The sequence below is a fragment of the Esox lucius genome, chromosome 2 (genome assembly GCF_011004845.1).
Source record: "Esox lucius isolate fEsoLuc1 chromosome 2, fEsoLuc1.pri, whole genome shotgun sequence".
In the NCBI taxonomy this organism is placed as follows: domain Eukaryota; kingdom Metazoa; phylum Chordata; class Actinopteri; order Esociformes; family Esocidae; genus Esox; species Esox lucius.
Genome location: NC_047570.1, coordinates 16224078 through 16241130, shown reverse-complemented (window position 1 = coordinate 16241130; position 17053 = coordinate 16224078). Strand labels below are relative to the sequence as shown.

At 44.0% G+C, this 17053-nt stretch overlaps 1 protein-coding gene across 2 annotated transcripts in view; it reads left to right on the top strand.

Annotated features, from left to right (window-relative positions):
* Window positions 1-17053, top strand: part of LOC105029753 (golgin subfamily A member 4) — a 185073-nt gene that overhangs the window by 68770 nt on the left and 99250 nt on the right. For both annotated transcript variants that reach the window (XM_010903259.3, XM_034296646.1), the window contains exon 6: window positions 134-280. In XM_010903259.3, the coding sequence (XP_010901561.3) occupies window positions 134-280 (147 nt within the window). The remainder of the gene's footprint in view (window positions 1-133; window positions 281-17053) is intronic.

The following is a 17053-nucleotide window of genomic DNA, read 5'->3' as shown; positions in this document are numbered from 1 at the left end:
GGAGTAATTACTGATCTGCCATATTCAAACATCATTTGATTGGAAAAATTATACTATTTTAAATTGGTGATTGCCCCAGAGAGAAAAGAAGGAAAGGAGTGTTTGAAACCAGGTCCTGTTTGTCCTCAATCAGGTGGAGGACCGTGAGGCCCATGTCCAGAAGCTGCAGGATACCATCACTGAGCTCCACGAGGAAATGACCAGGATGGACCAGAACAAACTGACACAGCTGCAGGAGCTCCACCAGCTGGAGAGCAGGGTGAAGCAGCTATCGGACCAGGTAGGGCCGGGTAACCATTAGCAAGGCAAAGTTCAGGACTGGTAAATTACGTTGTGAACACATGTCCTCGCCCTTAATATATGTTTATTGTGTTTATTCCTTACTTCAAGCTCCCTTATTTTTTTCATGAATACTGAATTAATTCTTCCATTTTCACATAAATAATAACGATAATATTATACATATTAAACAAACATGTATTATCCGTACATAGAAAAATATAGTTTTTCTATATTTGTCATTGGTAGGTTCTTCCCTCTAGTTTCTACATGGGGAATAGCATAAACAATGTATTTAAAAATCTAGATAGTCTTAGCAGAAAACTATATAATCACTGTCTAGCTACATTCTCTTAGGGTTGTTTTCATAGCCCATCCGGCCTGTGATATAATAATAACCAAGTTAACTTGGTTGCTTTTTGTCTTAGTACGTGTCTGTGGTGTTGGCATAGGACAGAATGAGCATCCTGTGATTAGCCTAGGAGCTATACAAGGTAACAGCTTACTAGCCTGGCATTTTAGCTAACTTTATACAACGTGTGAGTCAAAATTCCCTATATATATATATATATATATATGTGTATATATATATGTGTATATATGGTAACTTACTACTAGTACTAGGTAGCTAGCTTGCTGTTTACAGAGAGTCTACCTGGAGGAGTAATATGGCCAATAACACGTCGATATTAGCCCATGTGTTCTGCCCTCACCTAAATGCCTATATTTGACTTGTCTCTAGAAATGTATCTCAATTTCTTTGACAATGGCAATGCAAAACAACTGGATAAAAGAGAATATCATAAGAAATTCCCAAACTCTATGAATGTGAGTACGCCTAACATGTTGCCATTTGACAAGAAAAGCATTTTGATACATTTACAAACCAAACTTTTAGAAATTTACAAATTATGTTTTTTGTTTCTAAAACTATACATTTTGTTTCAGTAGTTAGATACATTACCAGTCAAAAGTTTGGAAAGGCTTACCCATTCACTTGAATAAGATGACTGGTACTGTATGTGTTTTGGAAAGAGCCACATCGAGTGGGCGCATGTCCATTGGCTTACTGTAAAGACCTTCCTTTCAGTGAAATGAAGGCAAGGCGTAAGGATTTTGTTCATATTGTTGTATGGCAATGCTATCTACAGAATTTTACATTATTTTGTCATCATATTCTCATTGAGTCCATCATTAATATATGCAGCAATGTATGCCATAGTTGTTACCCGCTGGCATGGTATAATGATGTGCTGTGGGGACATCTTGGCAGGTAAGGAGCTCTGAGGAGGATTTAGCTCAGCTGAGACAGGAAGTCACTGTTAGATCAGCCTCACCAGCAGTACACTATCTGAGAGCATGATGACAGCAGGGAAGTGGGTTCACCTCCTGAGACCCTGTGTCCGCATGTGAGGGCACTATGTTTTAGGCTTCCTGCACCATGTACTTCATTCTGCTTAACTTAAACCTATTGTCCTTATTAGAGGACAGTTGTCTGCACCATGATTAGATATTATACTTATCAGGTCCTACTAATCCCAGATAGCTAAGAGAAATAAAAAATGCATACATTATCAAAGCTCTGGTCTTAGGAGGTTAAAGCACCGTGTTTATGCATAGACGTTTCCACTGGTCATGATAACTAAAACCTGGCCTACATTTAATACAAGCTCTATGAGCTGCTTCGCTAAAATTATAATGTCATTTTAAATTACAACTCAAATCCACTCCAGCCTTAAATATTCAGCCAACTTTCTTTTTTCGTCTCAAACAAATAGATTACTTAGTAGAAATGTATGTGGTGGGATTGGGGACAAAATCAGGATATTATTCCTGAAGTATTGCGTCATTTGTTTGAATTGTTTATTAATATTTGTTTCAGCAAAGAGAAGGAAAGGTGGCCTCCAAACTAAGTAGCAAATGTGAGCTATACAGCCTTTACTTTTAGGTTTCCTGTGTAACGGTCGATGAGGCATGGACACAAGCACAGGTAGAAAGGAGGACATTTAATAAAATTACTTGAATTATAGCAAAAGAAACAATACACAACTAGACAGGACAGAAAGACAAAAACAAAAGGCATATTCCGAACAAAAACTGACAAAATAGACTGGGAAAAGAGGAACTTAAATAGGAACAGTGATCAGGGAAGAAGGTGAGGGCAGTAAACAACAAAACAAGTGTTCGTAATACGAATGAGGGAGAGGGCATTGGGTCTTACTGGCAGGGCAAGCCTGCTATGTCAGGACAGGGCATTGGGTCTTACTGGCAGGGCAAGCCTGCTATGTCAGGACAGGGCATTGGGTCTTACTGGCAGGGCAAGCCTGCTATGTCAGGACAGGGCATTGGGTCTTACTGGCAGGGCAAGCCTGCTATGTCAGGACAGGGCATTGGGTCTTACTGGCAGGGCAAGCCTGCTATGTCAGGACAGGGCATTGGGTCTTACTGGCAGGGCAAGCCTGCTATGTCAGGACAGGGCATTGGGTCTTACTGGCAGGGCAAGCCTGCTATGTCAGGACAGGGCATTGGGTCTTACTGGCAGGGCAAGCCTGCTATGTCAGGACAGGGCATTGGGTCTTACTGGCAGGGCAAGCCTGCTATGTCAGGACAGGGCATTGGGTCTTACTGGCAGGGCAAGCCTGCTATGTCAGGACAGGGCATTGGGTCTTACTGGCAGGGCAAGCCTGCTATGTCAGGACAGGGCATTGGGTCTTACTGGCAGGGCAAGCCTGCTCTGTCAGGACAGGGCATTGGGTCTTACTGGCAGGGCAAGCCTGCTATGCCAGGACGTGACATCCTGCTGTCAAGTGTCCTTGTTTCCAATATTTATATTAGTCACCTAATGTTTTCCGTATGTTAAGACCTTCAATACAAACACATTGTCTTATTTTTTCAAATTCTGTAATTCATTATTTTTTTAATTCTATATACAGGTGCTGGTCATATAATTAGAATATCATCAAAAAGTTGATTTATGTATGTAATTCCATTTAAAAAGTGAAACTTTTAATATTATATTAATTCATTGCACACAAACTGATATATTTCGAATGTTTATTTCTTTTAATTGTGATGATTATAACTGACAATGAATGAAAATCCCAAATGCAATATCTCAGAACAAAATCTCAGAAAAAGAATATTACTTAAAACCAATACAAAAAAATTATTTTTAGAAATGTTGGCCAACTGAAAAGTATGAACATGAAAAGTATGAGCATGTACAGCACTCAATACTTAGTTGGGGCTCCTTTTGTCCAGGCTTACATTTGGGTTGGGTTAACATTACCCATAGTTTTTTGGAGATGGTTTACAGACATCATCGGTGGGGAAGACATTTCCCATACAAGTCTTTCATCACATGGATGTGATTGGATTAGGTCATGTCATTATGTGTAGCCTGATTCTGTTTTATTTGTATTAGCAGCACTATTTATCATTTACTGTGTTCAGCGGAATTACGATTACGGTAAATGCATTACCAGAATCATTGCCATTGTCTTTTTGCAGTGATTGGGTGACCTAATGAGACAGACATCACTAAGACGTCTGTACATATTGAACGTTTTATGGGATTGAACGTCAGCATACGACTCAGTGGCTTGGAATGCATGCAAAATAATTTAACACAAGTCCTCAAATAAGTTGGGGATGCAAAAGAAAATACCACTTTATGTTTTATAATCTATGTTCAACAGCTCAGACTTGCATCATGTGGCAAGGATTTCAGGGTGGCAGAGATCCCTGCTCCAACTAGTGACAATCTTGCTGCTCCGGACTTCCAGAAGCTCTAGCTCGTCAAGCCTTTCGTAAAGCATTTTCTCAAGAGGCTTGAGTCCCATGCCGGGTCCAGTTGACATTCTGCTTGTATCTTGTATTCTGATTGTTTATCTCAACCAGCTGGTGGCCGTCTTTATGGACTACAACCTGTCCCTGTCCCATTCTCAACTTCCTACATTCTTCAAGGAGAACACCATCATCCCAGTGGCCAGTTAAACCGAGGCAACATGTGCAAATGACTGTTTCTCTTGTCACATCAACTGCGATTGGGGAAATGTGTCATGTCACACACGGGGTCCTCTCCAAATACAATTTATTTACCATCATGAACATCCTAACTAGCAGCATCAAGGCCTGGCCTGAGAACCTCTCGGCACACAAGGTCGTGTGGAGGGTGATCAAGACAGTCCAACTCCTCACTTGAGCCATCCTCCCTTTCATTCACAAGATCTCTCTTAAACCATGCCTGACAAAAGCCTGTAGCTTTATCAAGAATCTTTCTAACTCCAGCCATGGACTTTTTATTTGCCTACCGTTGGTCAGACAGGGACTGGATCAAATTATTTAGAATTTTCCTAAGCGACTCATTTAGAACAATCTTGAACAACCTCATTTGAGTTTTGTTCTGTTTGTCTTTTCATAAAATATATAACAAGGGCCAAAATTCATAATGAACATAGATACTGCCTCCCTAACAAAATGGCAGTCAGAAATTTTATTTAAAGGGAAATATAATCTTTTGAAAACAATAGTTATTTTTTTAAAGGCACGATCATAACAATGTGGTGTTCTTTGCCTGGCTGTACTAATTTCAAGCTAGAGTGCTCTTTCACCTTGTCATTTGGAGATACCCAACCCAAAGGTTGTTTAGCATTCAAAGCCCATTTCTATGCACCTTCTGGACAATTATGTATGAAACTAATCTTACCAAGAAATCACTAACCTGACACAAACCATCTATGATTCAACCCCCCCTTTTTAAAACACGGAAACTTGTGATTCAGTTATATAAAGGTATTATAAAGAAAGTTATATAAGATAATTGGTCAAGGTTCGAAATACTTTTTCAATACACTGTATATATTAAACGATTTCACTTGTTAGCATCCGTACAGGAGGATATTCTTGCTGGCAGCATGCTAAATACATTCTACCTCAAAACGTTCAACATTGGGTTGTGTGACAAAAACTGCACATTATATTGTCCTCAGCACCAGGTGTACCTCTGTAATGGTCAGGCTTTTTACTCAGCTTCTTGATATGTCACACTTATCATGTGGATAGAATATATTGGCAGAGATTTCCACTCAAAATTTGGGAGAAATCGTTTTGACATACAATTTTGACAGACAAAATGTCATGAAACATTGCGCCAGCCCCTGCCAGACCCCCGGGCACTGCTGATATGCTGCGACCAAAATTTTACGTGAGGTAGTGATTTAGCCATTCAGCAACCCACTTTCTTCTTCTTCTTTTTTTAACCATATTCCTACTTTATTTATACTGGGATTCTCCATCTCCTTTTTAAATAATGAGTCAATTTGTTTTTTTTCCATGACCGATAATATTTTAGTTATTTCATAGCCCCTTTTTTAACCTTGTCTAAAGACATATGGTGAGCAGTATGTTTGGAACATCACAATAAAATTGAAATATTGGTTTTTCAGAATCGCAATGCATTTTGTCACCTAAGTATTGTGAAACTGTTTTATTGTCCCTGGCAATTCCCAGTCCACTACTCCTGTAAAACCCCCATTGTATTGTGTTCATTTTCATCTATTATAATTTGTGAACATTTAATTGCTCATCCTGTTGTTATTAACATTCCTACACAAGCCTACGCAGTCAAACAAATTACATTAAGCACTAACTTCCAGACTAACACATATGTTTATGCCACAAAGTATATTTCTATGGGATCTCTGTGGCTTCATGGGTTGGAGAATGTGATTGCACTGTCGAGTTGGAGCTTTTTGAGAGCAGTGTTTGTCAAGAGGGCCTCTAATGACGGCATATGTGCCCTTAGATCTGATGGGCCCAATGTGGGGGCCCAGACCAGCCTGAATAGCAGCCCTGTCGTCACCGCCCCCCCCCCAAAGAAGAGCCAACTATCTCTTGACATCTCCACACATCTGGCAAGCAGCCCAGAGACCATGATGGGAGTCAATTCCGTCTAATGAATTGTAATATTGTGTAATTTCAATCAGGCAGTAATTCTGTATAATTAACTTTTAATTTCTGGACAGGATTAGTTTGCAATTATGTCTGCAGCAGAAAAAGTTCAAGTAGGGAGCTATGCAGGTCCTAGAAAGAGGGCTTTTTAGAGTTCCTTTTGTTTGCGTTTAATATGGAAATTGTGCGAAAATAATGAGACAACTTCTCCTCATTGCTTATTGAATTAGGGAGGTCAGGCACAATGAGTTATCTGTAATTATATGGACATAGCCTCAGAGATGGTAGATTGGCCTATTAGATGAGGTCCTGTCTGTGATGAGTTTTTATTTTTTTTCTCTGGTGGATTGTGACCTTCAAATCATTGTAAATGTTAGTCAGTTAGTTAGAACCTTCCTGGTTGTTGATTGGGCAGGCTTCCCCGGTGGGCTCACAGAAGACTAACTGCTCTCCTGTTTGGCTGCTTTGGGATTGAGAATGTAACAGCCTCACCCAGGTGGACAAGAGAAGAGAGGCACCATATTATACCGATTTAAATGACAAGTATGTTCCAGTTATTAATTTTGGGGTTTTAAAGAGAAAGCATTATCTTTTTAGAGGACTTTTATGTGGAACAGAATATTTTAACAATGGATTAGCAGGGTAACTTAGTGGTCAAGGCTAGTAAACAAAAGGTTGCTGTTTCTATTCCTGAGCTAATAACATAAAAAAAAAAAAAAGTGTCTGTCCCTAAACGAGTCCCAATTTGCTTCCATGTTGTTACTGTAAACATTTATCCGTTCTTAACATACTTGCCTGGTAAAATAACGGTACAAAAGGAATCTGTCGTATTCTTGTCCTCCATTTTAGCAGTCTTTTACTCTCTTCGCCTCCCCTCTCATCTCTTTTCCTTGTCCTCTCTTTCCCTCTCATCTCCCTCTCCCTCAGTGTGGAGGAAATGCATTGGAAAGGAAAGCCAAAGTCACACAACATTAGTTTGGTGGTGGTGGCTGCTGCAGAAAGCCATTACTCTTCCCTGACAGTATCAAAGAAAGAAGCGAAGCTGGGGCTCGCCGATCCCCTCACTCTCACTCGCCATGCGCCACTCGTAGGAAATTGCCTCATACTTCAGCGGGCAGGAGGTGACACGTCGGCGACACCCACGCATGTGTCACTTTCGGGGCCCAGGGCCTGGGTGGGAGCGGGCACCGGTGTCACAGACAAATGCTGCCTGGGGAGCAGTAGAGGAGAGCTGCCCAGGGAAGGCTGTTGAGTTGGGGTCTGCACAGGGAGGGAACTGCGTTGGATTGTCAGGCAAGGATGGGCTGGAAATAGTGCTACCAATAAATGGGTTCTTAGCCTCACAAACATTCTTTGACACGGTTGAACCCATCTACTGAAAGGACTGAATGGATATGGATAATTGTGCCATTGAGCTAGTATATCTTGCAATTCACATTTATAAAAAAATATATATATAAGAATTTTGAATGATGTATTTGTTTTATCCCTTTGTTATCTGATTTGTGATTGTGGCCAAAGATCAAGTGAAAGATCAGGACGTGTTTTCGTAAGCATAATCCACCAGGACATTCTGCTTCATTTCGCACTGCTCTTTCAACCATGAATTAGGCTTCAACCAAAATGCTAAAAAAGGTCTCCTCAGGCTAACAACTACAGTTGAGCTTACCGGTGTCCAGCCCACCACAATGATTTGCTAGAGCACAATGTGGCGAGATTTATCTCTGTCCAACCATCCCCAGTGCCTTCGAAAACTGCGCTTCTCAGGAGCCTTCTATTTGATCAAGTTTGGCCTAAGTTGTCCTACAAAACAGTTAGGAAAGAATTAACATAAATACATCAATGCGTAGAAAATACTACAATAGCAAGAAATACCCTTTTAGCAATCAAACACTAATAGCTAGCTAATTTACTTTATGTGTTGTTGTATTTTAAATTAAGAAATGTAATCTCCCTCCTGGGATTGTGGATGGAATGTCTTCCAGAGCTGAGGGCCCACAAGAAGATAGTTAGTTTACCACATGGGGGATATAGACTGAAGGATGCAGAAGAACCCAGGGAAAGTGGTTGGTGGTGGGTGTGTCTGGTTTCTGTCTGAAGTCTGGAGCCCAGGGACTGTTCTGTCTGCTGCCCCTCGTATAGGGCCGCCCAACAATGAATCCAGTGTAGTGGGGCAATGCTTTGGGACCCCTCTCCAAGAACACAGTAGGGGCCTTGAAAAGGGACACATGTACACACACGCAGACTACCACACGTGCACACTACCACACGCACACATTACCACACGCACACATTACCACACGCACACATTACCACACATACACACTAGCCCACGCACACACTACCACACTCACACACGCTTCCACACTCACACCCACACACTTCCACACTCCATTCCTGTCAAGAGCTGTTATGCCTCTGACCTTGTTTATAAAGGAGAATGTTTTGTGGGCAGTCTTTCCTGAATATGGAGAAGTCTTTCGCCTATTCAGTGCCTATTGGCACTCACTACATTATTCGTTTTCACCAGGACGTTACTAATCTATCAGCAAAATAGTATTCAGTCAAAACAGCAAATATATTATTTATTCAAATCATCAAAAATATGATTTATTCTAAACAACCAGAACACCAGGGCCCGTACATTCCTTGGTGTTATTATAGATTTGACTAAAATGTTGTTTATGAGTTACTAAAGCCTTTATCGGTTTTATAGCTATAGTATAACCAGTTGCCGGCTTGTCAGCTGTTGGCAGACGAGACAATGTACATTGTGTTGTTGGAGAGAGAATAGATTTCTGCTGTCCCATCACACCCTGTCTCTGTGCAGACCGCTTCAGAGCACCAATGTTTATTGCCATTCTAAAGCAGGCTTTGCTGTGATTGTGTGCGCTCTACGTCCCTTCCCCTTGTCTTGGCTGGGCTTTCATTTTCTTCGGGGCTGGGGGGATTGCTCTGTGCTGCGTCTCTGTGATTAGAGAGAGTGAGAGGCAGAGTGCTTCTCAGCATGACTCTGTTTTATATTCATCAAAAGAGCTGCCTTTGATTTGCTCCCTCTTTGACGTGTGACAGTGGCGCAGGCTGCAGCACCGCACAGCCGCCGCCAAAACCATGCCCTTACTACCCCTCCCTTCACCGCCCTGCTACACCAGCAGAACCCCCCCGCTCCCCCCGGCAGCCCAACCCTCAGGCTTTTTAATTTCTCTGTTATTATTAATATTGCCTCTTTTCACTTAAATAGGCAGACTTTCTCCAAGGTCACTGGGTAAGATTTGCAGAGCCCCCACCCCTTTGCGTTTTTCCCTCCTCTCGGAGACAGGAGCCTGTGGACTGATAGGGCTGCAGAGAAAGAGGGAGGCAGGGGGAGGACGAGCGAGAGAAGGAGCTCGAGGACCGGATGATGGGTTGTGATGAGGAGCTCATCAAGACTCTGTCTGTCTGAATGGGACCATGTCAATTTCCTTGGAATGGAGGAAAAAGCTTTTGTTGATTACAAAACAGTACTGAATAATGTTTTTTTTGTTGTTGCTGTGACCATTTACTCAGCGTTTCCTGCGTAGAATTGGAATTCCAGTTGCCTTTTTTGTCTTGCCGATGTCCAGTGGCCAACCTGTTGTGCAGGCTTCCTCATTAAACAGTATAGGAAGTGAATATGGGTTCTGGTGGGGTCTCAAATAAAGCCAATCTGGAAGGCTTGTCCTGTGGCCGGAGGTCAGGTCACACTGTCCGTCTCCGTGACCTTCAGCGGTAGTAGTGTGGTAGTACTGTAGTAGTGAGAGAAGGCCTCTGTCGTTTCCCACCTTTACTCAGGAGCCCACCCCATTACCAACCTCGTCCAGCAGACCACTCAATTTTGCACAGTCTGTGTTGGCTCAGACTAAGATCACATACACACTCTCACACTCACACACACTTGCTCTGCTCCTCAAACAGCCCTCTTGGCACCAAGCAGAGCATACACACACACAAACACACACACCTGTGTTTGAACAGGGCCACTCTGTGCCGCAGAGACCAGCCTGGTTATTAACAGTGTAAATTATTAAAGCAATTCCCAACTCTGCAAACAGAGGCAGGGAGTATGGAGCAGAGTCAGGACAGACTGTGTGTGTGAGATCGGGGGGGCAGACAGACCGAGGCCATTTGCCTGCTGCTTTATCCCTGCAGTGGCCCAGCCGACAAGGTCACACACACACCCAAGGTTAGCTCAGTTGTACGGAAACATGCTTGTGTAATATTTCACCTTGATATCATATATATATATATATGTGTGTATATATACACACACCCACAAATACAAGCAGACACACACACCTCCTAGTAACTGGAAGTCAGAAAGGTTCCGATTTCCATTTTTCGTGCACGACAGCAGAATGAAATGCGACCTGAAGCAGTGGTCTGGGCCGTTCTCCACGATGGCCCACACTTCACCCCCATGTGGCCTTTGACCGGGACTCTTTGACCGGGACTCTTTGACCTGGACTCTTTGACCGGGACTCTCTGACCGGGACTCGTCCATGTTGGAGCTGGTATCATCCACTGTATGCACCGTGCATCTACATAAACGCATGGTGCAGTCTGTGTCCTCTGGCCAGCAGGAGTACGCAACTACGTATTGGGCTGCGTGTTGAGGCTGAGATGGGAATTCGGTTACATCAACTCTGCTTCCTCTGCTGCCAGTGTTTCAGTAAAGCCTCCCACGGAGAACCAAGTCGTTTAGTATTCGCTCTTACAGATTGTTTCTCAGACCACTGATGGCAACACTGAAGGTCCACCATGCAGTCAAATAGATGCCGTGTTGTCATGGATGATAATATAGGGATGTCATGGCTTTTGAATGTAGATCATTCCATGCTCAGAAGGTCTTCTCCTGACTGCTCAGTGTGTTGTTAACAGGCCATGCTGGTTGGACATCAGTTTGATGGGAGTGTTATGTCCTTTTCAAGGTGACATCCCCAGACTCCCAGATTTCCTGTCCACATGTGTGATAAAACCTTTGATCAGCGGACGTCTCCCTAATGGTCTCTCAGTGAGCTGCCACCCATCCTATAGACCACTCAGGAAACCCTTGGCCCGGTCATTTCAGATGTCCTCTTCCCCACTAAGGCAGGTAGCCGTTCACCCCCTCAGTTGGCCTGGTGCTCTTGTCAGAAAGAAAGAGGGAGATGAGAGCACTGAAGAGAGTATTAAACTCTGCCACGCAGCACTTTGTGTCAGAGAGGGAAGGTCTGCCTTGTGCTCCACTGTAATCTCTGGAGCTGTGCTGTGGGGTGTAAGTGTTAAGTTGATACCAAGTTTTGGGCCACTGTGGATCTCTACTTCTGAAGCTCTACTGCCTAAACCCCATAATCCAGCTCAAAGGGAGACGCTGGGGTTAGTTATGCGTAAATGTCCTGGAGATTGACTGTCTCTTTCCTCTTCCCCCTTTCCTCTCCTCTGTTGTTCCCCGTGTTCCTGAGGCTCTCTTGCCCTGCAGGGCCCTCGGCTGGCTCCGGGTGATCCCGGCGTTTATCCTCCCTGCGTTCCGTGTCTCTCACTGGGGAGGAATCAGGGATTCGTGGGGCCCCACTGTCTGCCGCCCACGGGGCCCAGTGGCCCTCTGCGTATTTCCATGGAAAAAGTGACTTGCTGTTTTAGTGCCTGTCCTCCTGCCTGACTCCCTGCGTAACTTAACACGTAGTAATAAAAGAACTGTGTAATGTGCCGTCACAAGCCTGGAATTAAATGGAGGAGTTAACACAGGCCTGTAGTTTTATGTTGTAGTCATGGGAAACAAAGGGTAGGGACACAGGTTACTTTTCCTGATCCATCATCTAGCTCAGCCATTTTCCCTCCGCATCTTCCTCCATGCTGCATCGTCCCAGTTTGTGTCTGCGTGTCTGTGCCTTGTCTTCACTATGAGACAGCGGCAGTTATCAGTGTAACTACAGCAAAGCAAATCGCGTTGAGAGAAAGATGTTGGGAGTTCATTTTGTTTGTTTTCCTTTTTAAGGGCATATTGTGTTTTATTTCTAGTTGCTTTGTGTATTATTAAGATAGGGGTTTGTTGTGAATTGCTGTCGTGTCATTGGTTTATCTTTGTCAGTGTGCTTCGATGTTGTCTGCTCTCCCTCCCTGGCGCTGTGAAGTCAGACTTTTTGATGGGGCTCTTGACACAGCCAGCACTTGGCAGCAGATACCCTTTGTTCTCACAGGGAAAGGTGCCGACGGCATTCAAATGCAATAAACAGGAAAAGGTAGGCCTATCAAATTCAATATTTCTCTTCAGATGAAGAAACAGACATGTATTTGTGCACATGGCATGAAGCAAGATCCCTCCTCGCTCCTGGATGTGATGAAGTAAACATGCAGTATAACCGTTAAAGTGGAGGAGCATTAACTGGCAGACACCACACCCGGCCTAATCTTATCAGTGACACCAACACATATCAGGGAGAATCTCTTAGTTTAGCAGAATTGAGAAGATCACGATAAGTCTCTGGGAAAGAAGAAATCCCCTACATGGAAACACCTGGCCCTGCCTTTGAGTAGCTTTGAGGAAGCCAGCCAACTGGATGCGTTTATTTGCTGGTGGTCAGCATTTGGGCTATGGTCTGGGATTATCTGAGGGACCGTTGACCTGGGAGCAGGCAGAGCGTGATGTGATCTAACTGAATACTCGGAGAGGGGTTGAGAAAGGCTTGCTTTAAATTGACTTGCACAGGCCTGAGTTGGGTTGGGTGAAGGTAGCCTGAGTTGGGTTGGGTGAAGGTTTCCTGGGTTGGGCTGGGTGGAGGTAGCCTGCTTTGGGCTAGACCCCATGGAATTTGTGCTGTTCCACCTCCTCTCCAGAGTCTGGGCCTTGTTGAGCCTTTGTATAAAGGAGATCAACACACGTTTTATATCGCAAGTAACTGGGTTTATACTGGGCTGAAATGTAAGTGTTCATGTGTGACTACAAACACATATAATTCAGTGTGTGATGAATGCATGTGATTATTTGGTGATTTGTGTGTGTGTGTGTGAGTGATTGAGACAGTGTGAGTGATTGGGGAGGGGTGAGCCTGGTCTGGCTGTGGACGTGATTGTGTTGTGATGAGGTCTCAGTGGTGCGCCCTGCTCTGGTGCCGTGCATCCCCATCGCTTTCCCAATTGGACAGCTGATGGGATCTCACATGGAATGTGTGTCAGTGTGAAACGCCGCCATATACATAACCACCTCATTTCTTCAGCAGTGACTCCCTCCTGCCCGCTCTCAACATTGTTTTTCATTCCTTTCCCTTTTTCTCTCTCTCTTTCTTCATTCATCTCTCCGTTTATTTATTTCCCCCCTCTCCTCCAACTCTCTCTCTCAGTCAGTTCATGTGTCTTCCCATTCTTCTGGCAGGGTTCACAGGTAGTGCCTGCTCCAACCATTCCCTAACGGTGGTTTGTCATACACTTGGTCCCACGCTGTCTGCAAGCCGGTAATGGCTAGCGCTCCCTGGTGTCTCCGGGGCGGAGATAGTGGGCTAGCCTGTGTGAGGAGACCGGAGGAACACACTTCAACACACTTTATCATTGCTCTCAAAACACTGCGGTGTCTAGTGCTAAGCACCACTAAACCACTATCGTCTGCTTCAGGTGGTCTGCTTCAGGTGGTCTGCTTCAGTGACGGAAAGACTGAGAGGGGAAGAGGGAGGGGGAGAGTGAGAGATTGAGGCGTTGAGTGAGCAATGGCTCTGTGGAGCAGCATGCAGGGAGTCTAGACATTCTCCTCTGTCCAGTGGTCAGTTTGGGATGTTGGAGGAACTGTGCCGGTCTGGTCATCTGTAGATCTGTGTGCGTGTGGGTGCGTGTGTGTGGGTACGTGCGCGTGGGTGTGTGAGCATGTGTGTGTGCGCCGCAGACTGCAGCAGTATGGGAAATAATGGATACAAAGTATCTCAGAGAGATGGCTCCCTAATCTGATAGCTCCTGAGCTTGCGGGCTGTTTGTTTGACTGAGCTGGGCTCCATATGCACATGTTGATTTACAGAGAGAGACGGAGGTGTTTGTATGTTGGAGAATGCAGCGACAGTGCTTGGTAGGGGTCTGGTGAAGCAGCACCCTTCCCCCTGATGGGTGGAGCTCATCCATCTCCCTCAGACTTTGTGCGGTTTGAAGAGCATTTCTCATAACGGGTCACTCGCTCATCGTTATCACCAGCAGCCCGTTGGAAACTTTCCAGAACTCTGTCTGATGCTCTAACGCTGTGACACACTTCCCGTCACCCAGCAAGTCACCGCATCATGACGCTGGAAGCCAAAGCCCGGCACACCAGCCCCCCAGTGCATGAGCCATCACTCACCGCCGCGCCCATTTACATCCATTCATCTGGCTGTGTCAACACGAGACAGTGTGGAAGCGGTTGTGTTTATTTGTATATATTGCTCTCCATATATCATCATACTGTGTATTGTGGATATTTGTATTCATCAGTGTCACTTTTGGAGAGTAGAGCTGCTATGCTGTTTTATTACCTTACAAATGCACTCTGTGTTATGTATGACCTCAGCACTGGATGATTTTTATCTGGTATAGGCATACAGTTTATGTAAAAAAGAAACAAGGACGGGAAATTAGAATTCCAACAATTCCTTTGCAGACAACATCTCCATTCTGTAGTTTAAACCATCTGCTCTAACATTCATTCACTGTAGGCTAATACTTGGACTAACATGTACTGCCATGAACTGAAACTGATTGAGGGCAAATGGTTAATATGCCAAGTGGCTCTGCATGGATGCTAAAACTTCAATAATTATCATTGACAATTCAATACTGTGGTGTTTTTGTCTTACAGTAATGTAATGCTATTCGGTCCTGTTCTGTAGCCTAAAATACTGTAATATTAATAATGTAATAATGTGATACTGCAGACATTGATTTAGCTTTGATCTAACTACATACAATTGGTACCTTGTGATCTAAAAGTAGAGCAGAGATTGTGTATAGATGTCACATCCTGGTGTAGATCCACTCCCTCTCACCATCATTTGGATCACGGACACCTGTTAGTTGTTATTGCCTCACTTGTGTTCCAGATCACGGTGCCTGTTTAAGTTCCTTCTTCCCTAGTGTTTGTTGTCATGCATGATTTGCTTCTCTTGTCACTGTAACGCTGTTTCTTTTTTCGTGTAGGGGGGGGGGGGGGGACAGAGGGCTTTTAATAAAAGAACTAAGCAATAACAAAAACAGAAACTGCACACAAAAGCCAACAATGCTACAGAGCCATGACCGACAGCAAAACTAGGGAAGGAGGAGCTGAAATAGGGACAGTGGTCAGGAACTCAGGGGAGGCAATAACAACTAACAGGTGTCTGTGATCCAAATGAGGGAGAGATGGATGGGGGTTGGATCTCACTGTGCCCGAACGTGTCTGTATAGAATTAACACATGGGCAGAAACTCTGGGAAACTCTGGTTTCTTATGCTTCGGCCCAAGTAGCGATGACAGATCTTATTTCATGCTAAACTCCCTGTTTATATGACACAGTCATATAGAACATTTGCTTCACATCTATGGTCAAGCTAATGCCATATTTGCTTCATAAAAATAGTCTTAAATACATTTATCAGCTTAAAATACGTACCTGAAATTGAACAAATCTGGGAGTGTTCTCTAATCATTGTGCAGTATACACTCACCTAAAGGATTATTAGGAACACCTGTTCAATTTCTCATTAATGCAATTATCTAATCAACCAATCACATGGCAGTTGCTTCAATGCATTTAGAGGTGTGGTCCTGGTCAAGACAATCTCCTGAACTCCAAACTGAATGTCAGAATGGGAAAGAAAGGTGATTTAAGCAATTTTGAGCGTGGCATGGTTGTTGGTGCCAGGCGGGCCGGTCTGAGTATTTCACAATCTGCTCAGTTACTGGGATTTTCACGCACAACCATTTCTAGGGTTTACAAAGAATGGTGCGAAAAGGGAAAAACATCCAGAATGCGGCAGTCCTGTGGGCGAAAATGCCTTGTTGATGCTAGAGGCCAGAGGAGAATGAGTCGACTGATTCAAGCTGATAGAAGAGCAACTTTGACTGAAATAACCACTCGTTACAACTGAGGTATGCAGCAAAGCATTTGTGAAGCCACAACACGCACAACCTTGAGGCGGATGGGCTACAACAGCAGAAGACCCCACCGGGTACCACTCACCTCCACTACGAATAGGAAAAAGAGGCACATGCTCACCAAAATTGGACAGTTGAAGACTGGAAGAATGTTGCCTGGTCTGATGACTCTCAATTTCTGTTGAGACATTCAGATGGTAGAGTCAGAATTTGGCATAAGCAGAATGAGAACATGGATCCATCATGCCTTGTTACCACTGTGCAGGCTGGTGGTGGTGGTGTAATGGTGTGGGGGATGTTTTCTTGGCACACTTTAGGCCCCTTAGTGCCAATTGGGCATCGTTTAAATGCCACGGCCTACCTGAGTATTGTTTCTGACCATGTCCATCCCTTTATGACCACCATGTACCCATCCTCTGATGGCTACTTCCAGCAGGATAATGCAGCATGTCACAAAGCTTGAATCATTTCAAATTGGTTTCTTGAACATGACAATGAGTTCACTGTACTGAAACTGGTGGAACGGGAGCTTCGTGCCCTGGATGTGCATCCCACAAATCTTCATAAACTGCAAGATGCTATCCTATCAATATGGGCCAACATTTCTAAAGAATGCTTTCAGCACCTTGTTGAATCAATGCCACGTAGAAATAAGGCAGTTCTGAAGGCGAAAGGGGGTCAAACACAGTATTAGTATGGTGTTCCTAATAATCCTTTAGGTGAGTGTATACTGCACCGTCATTGC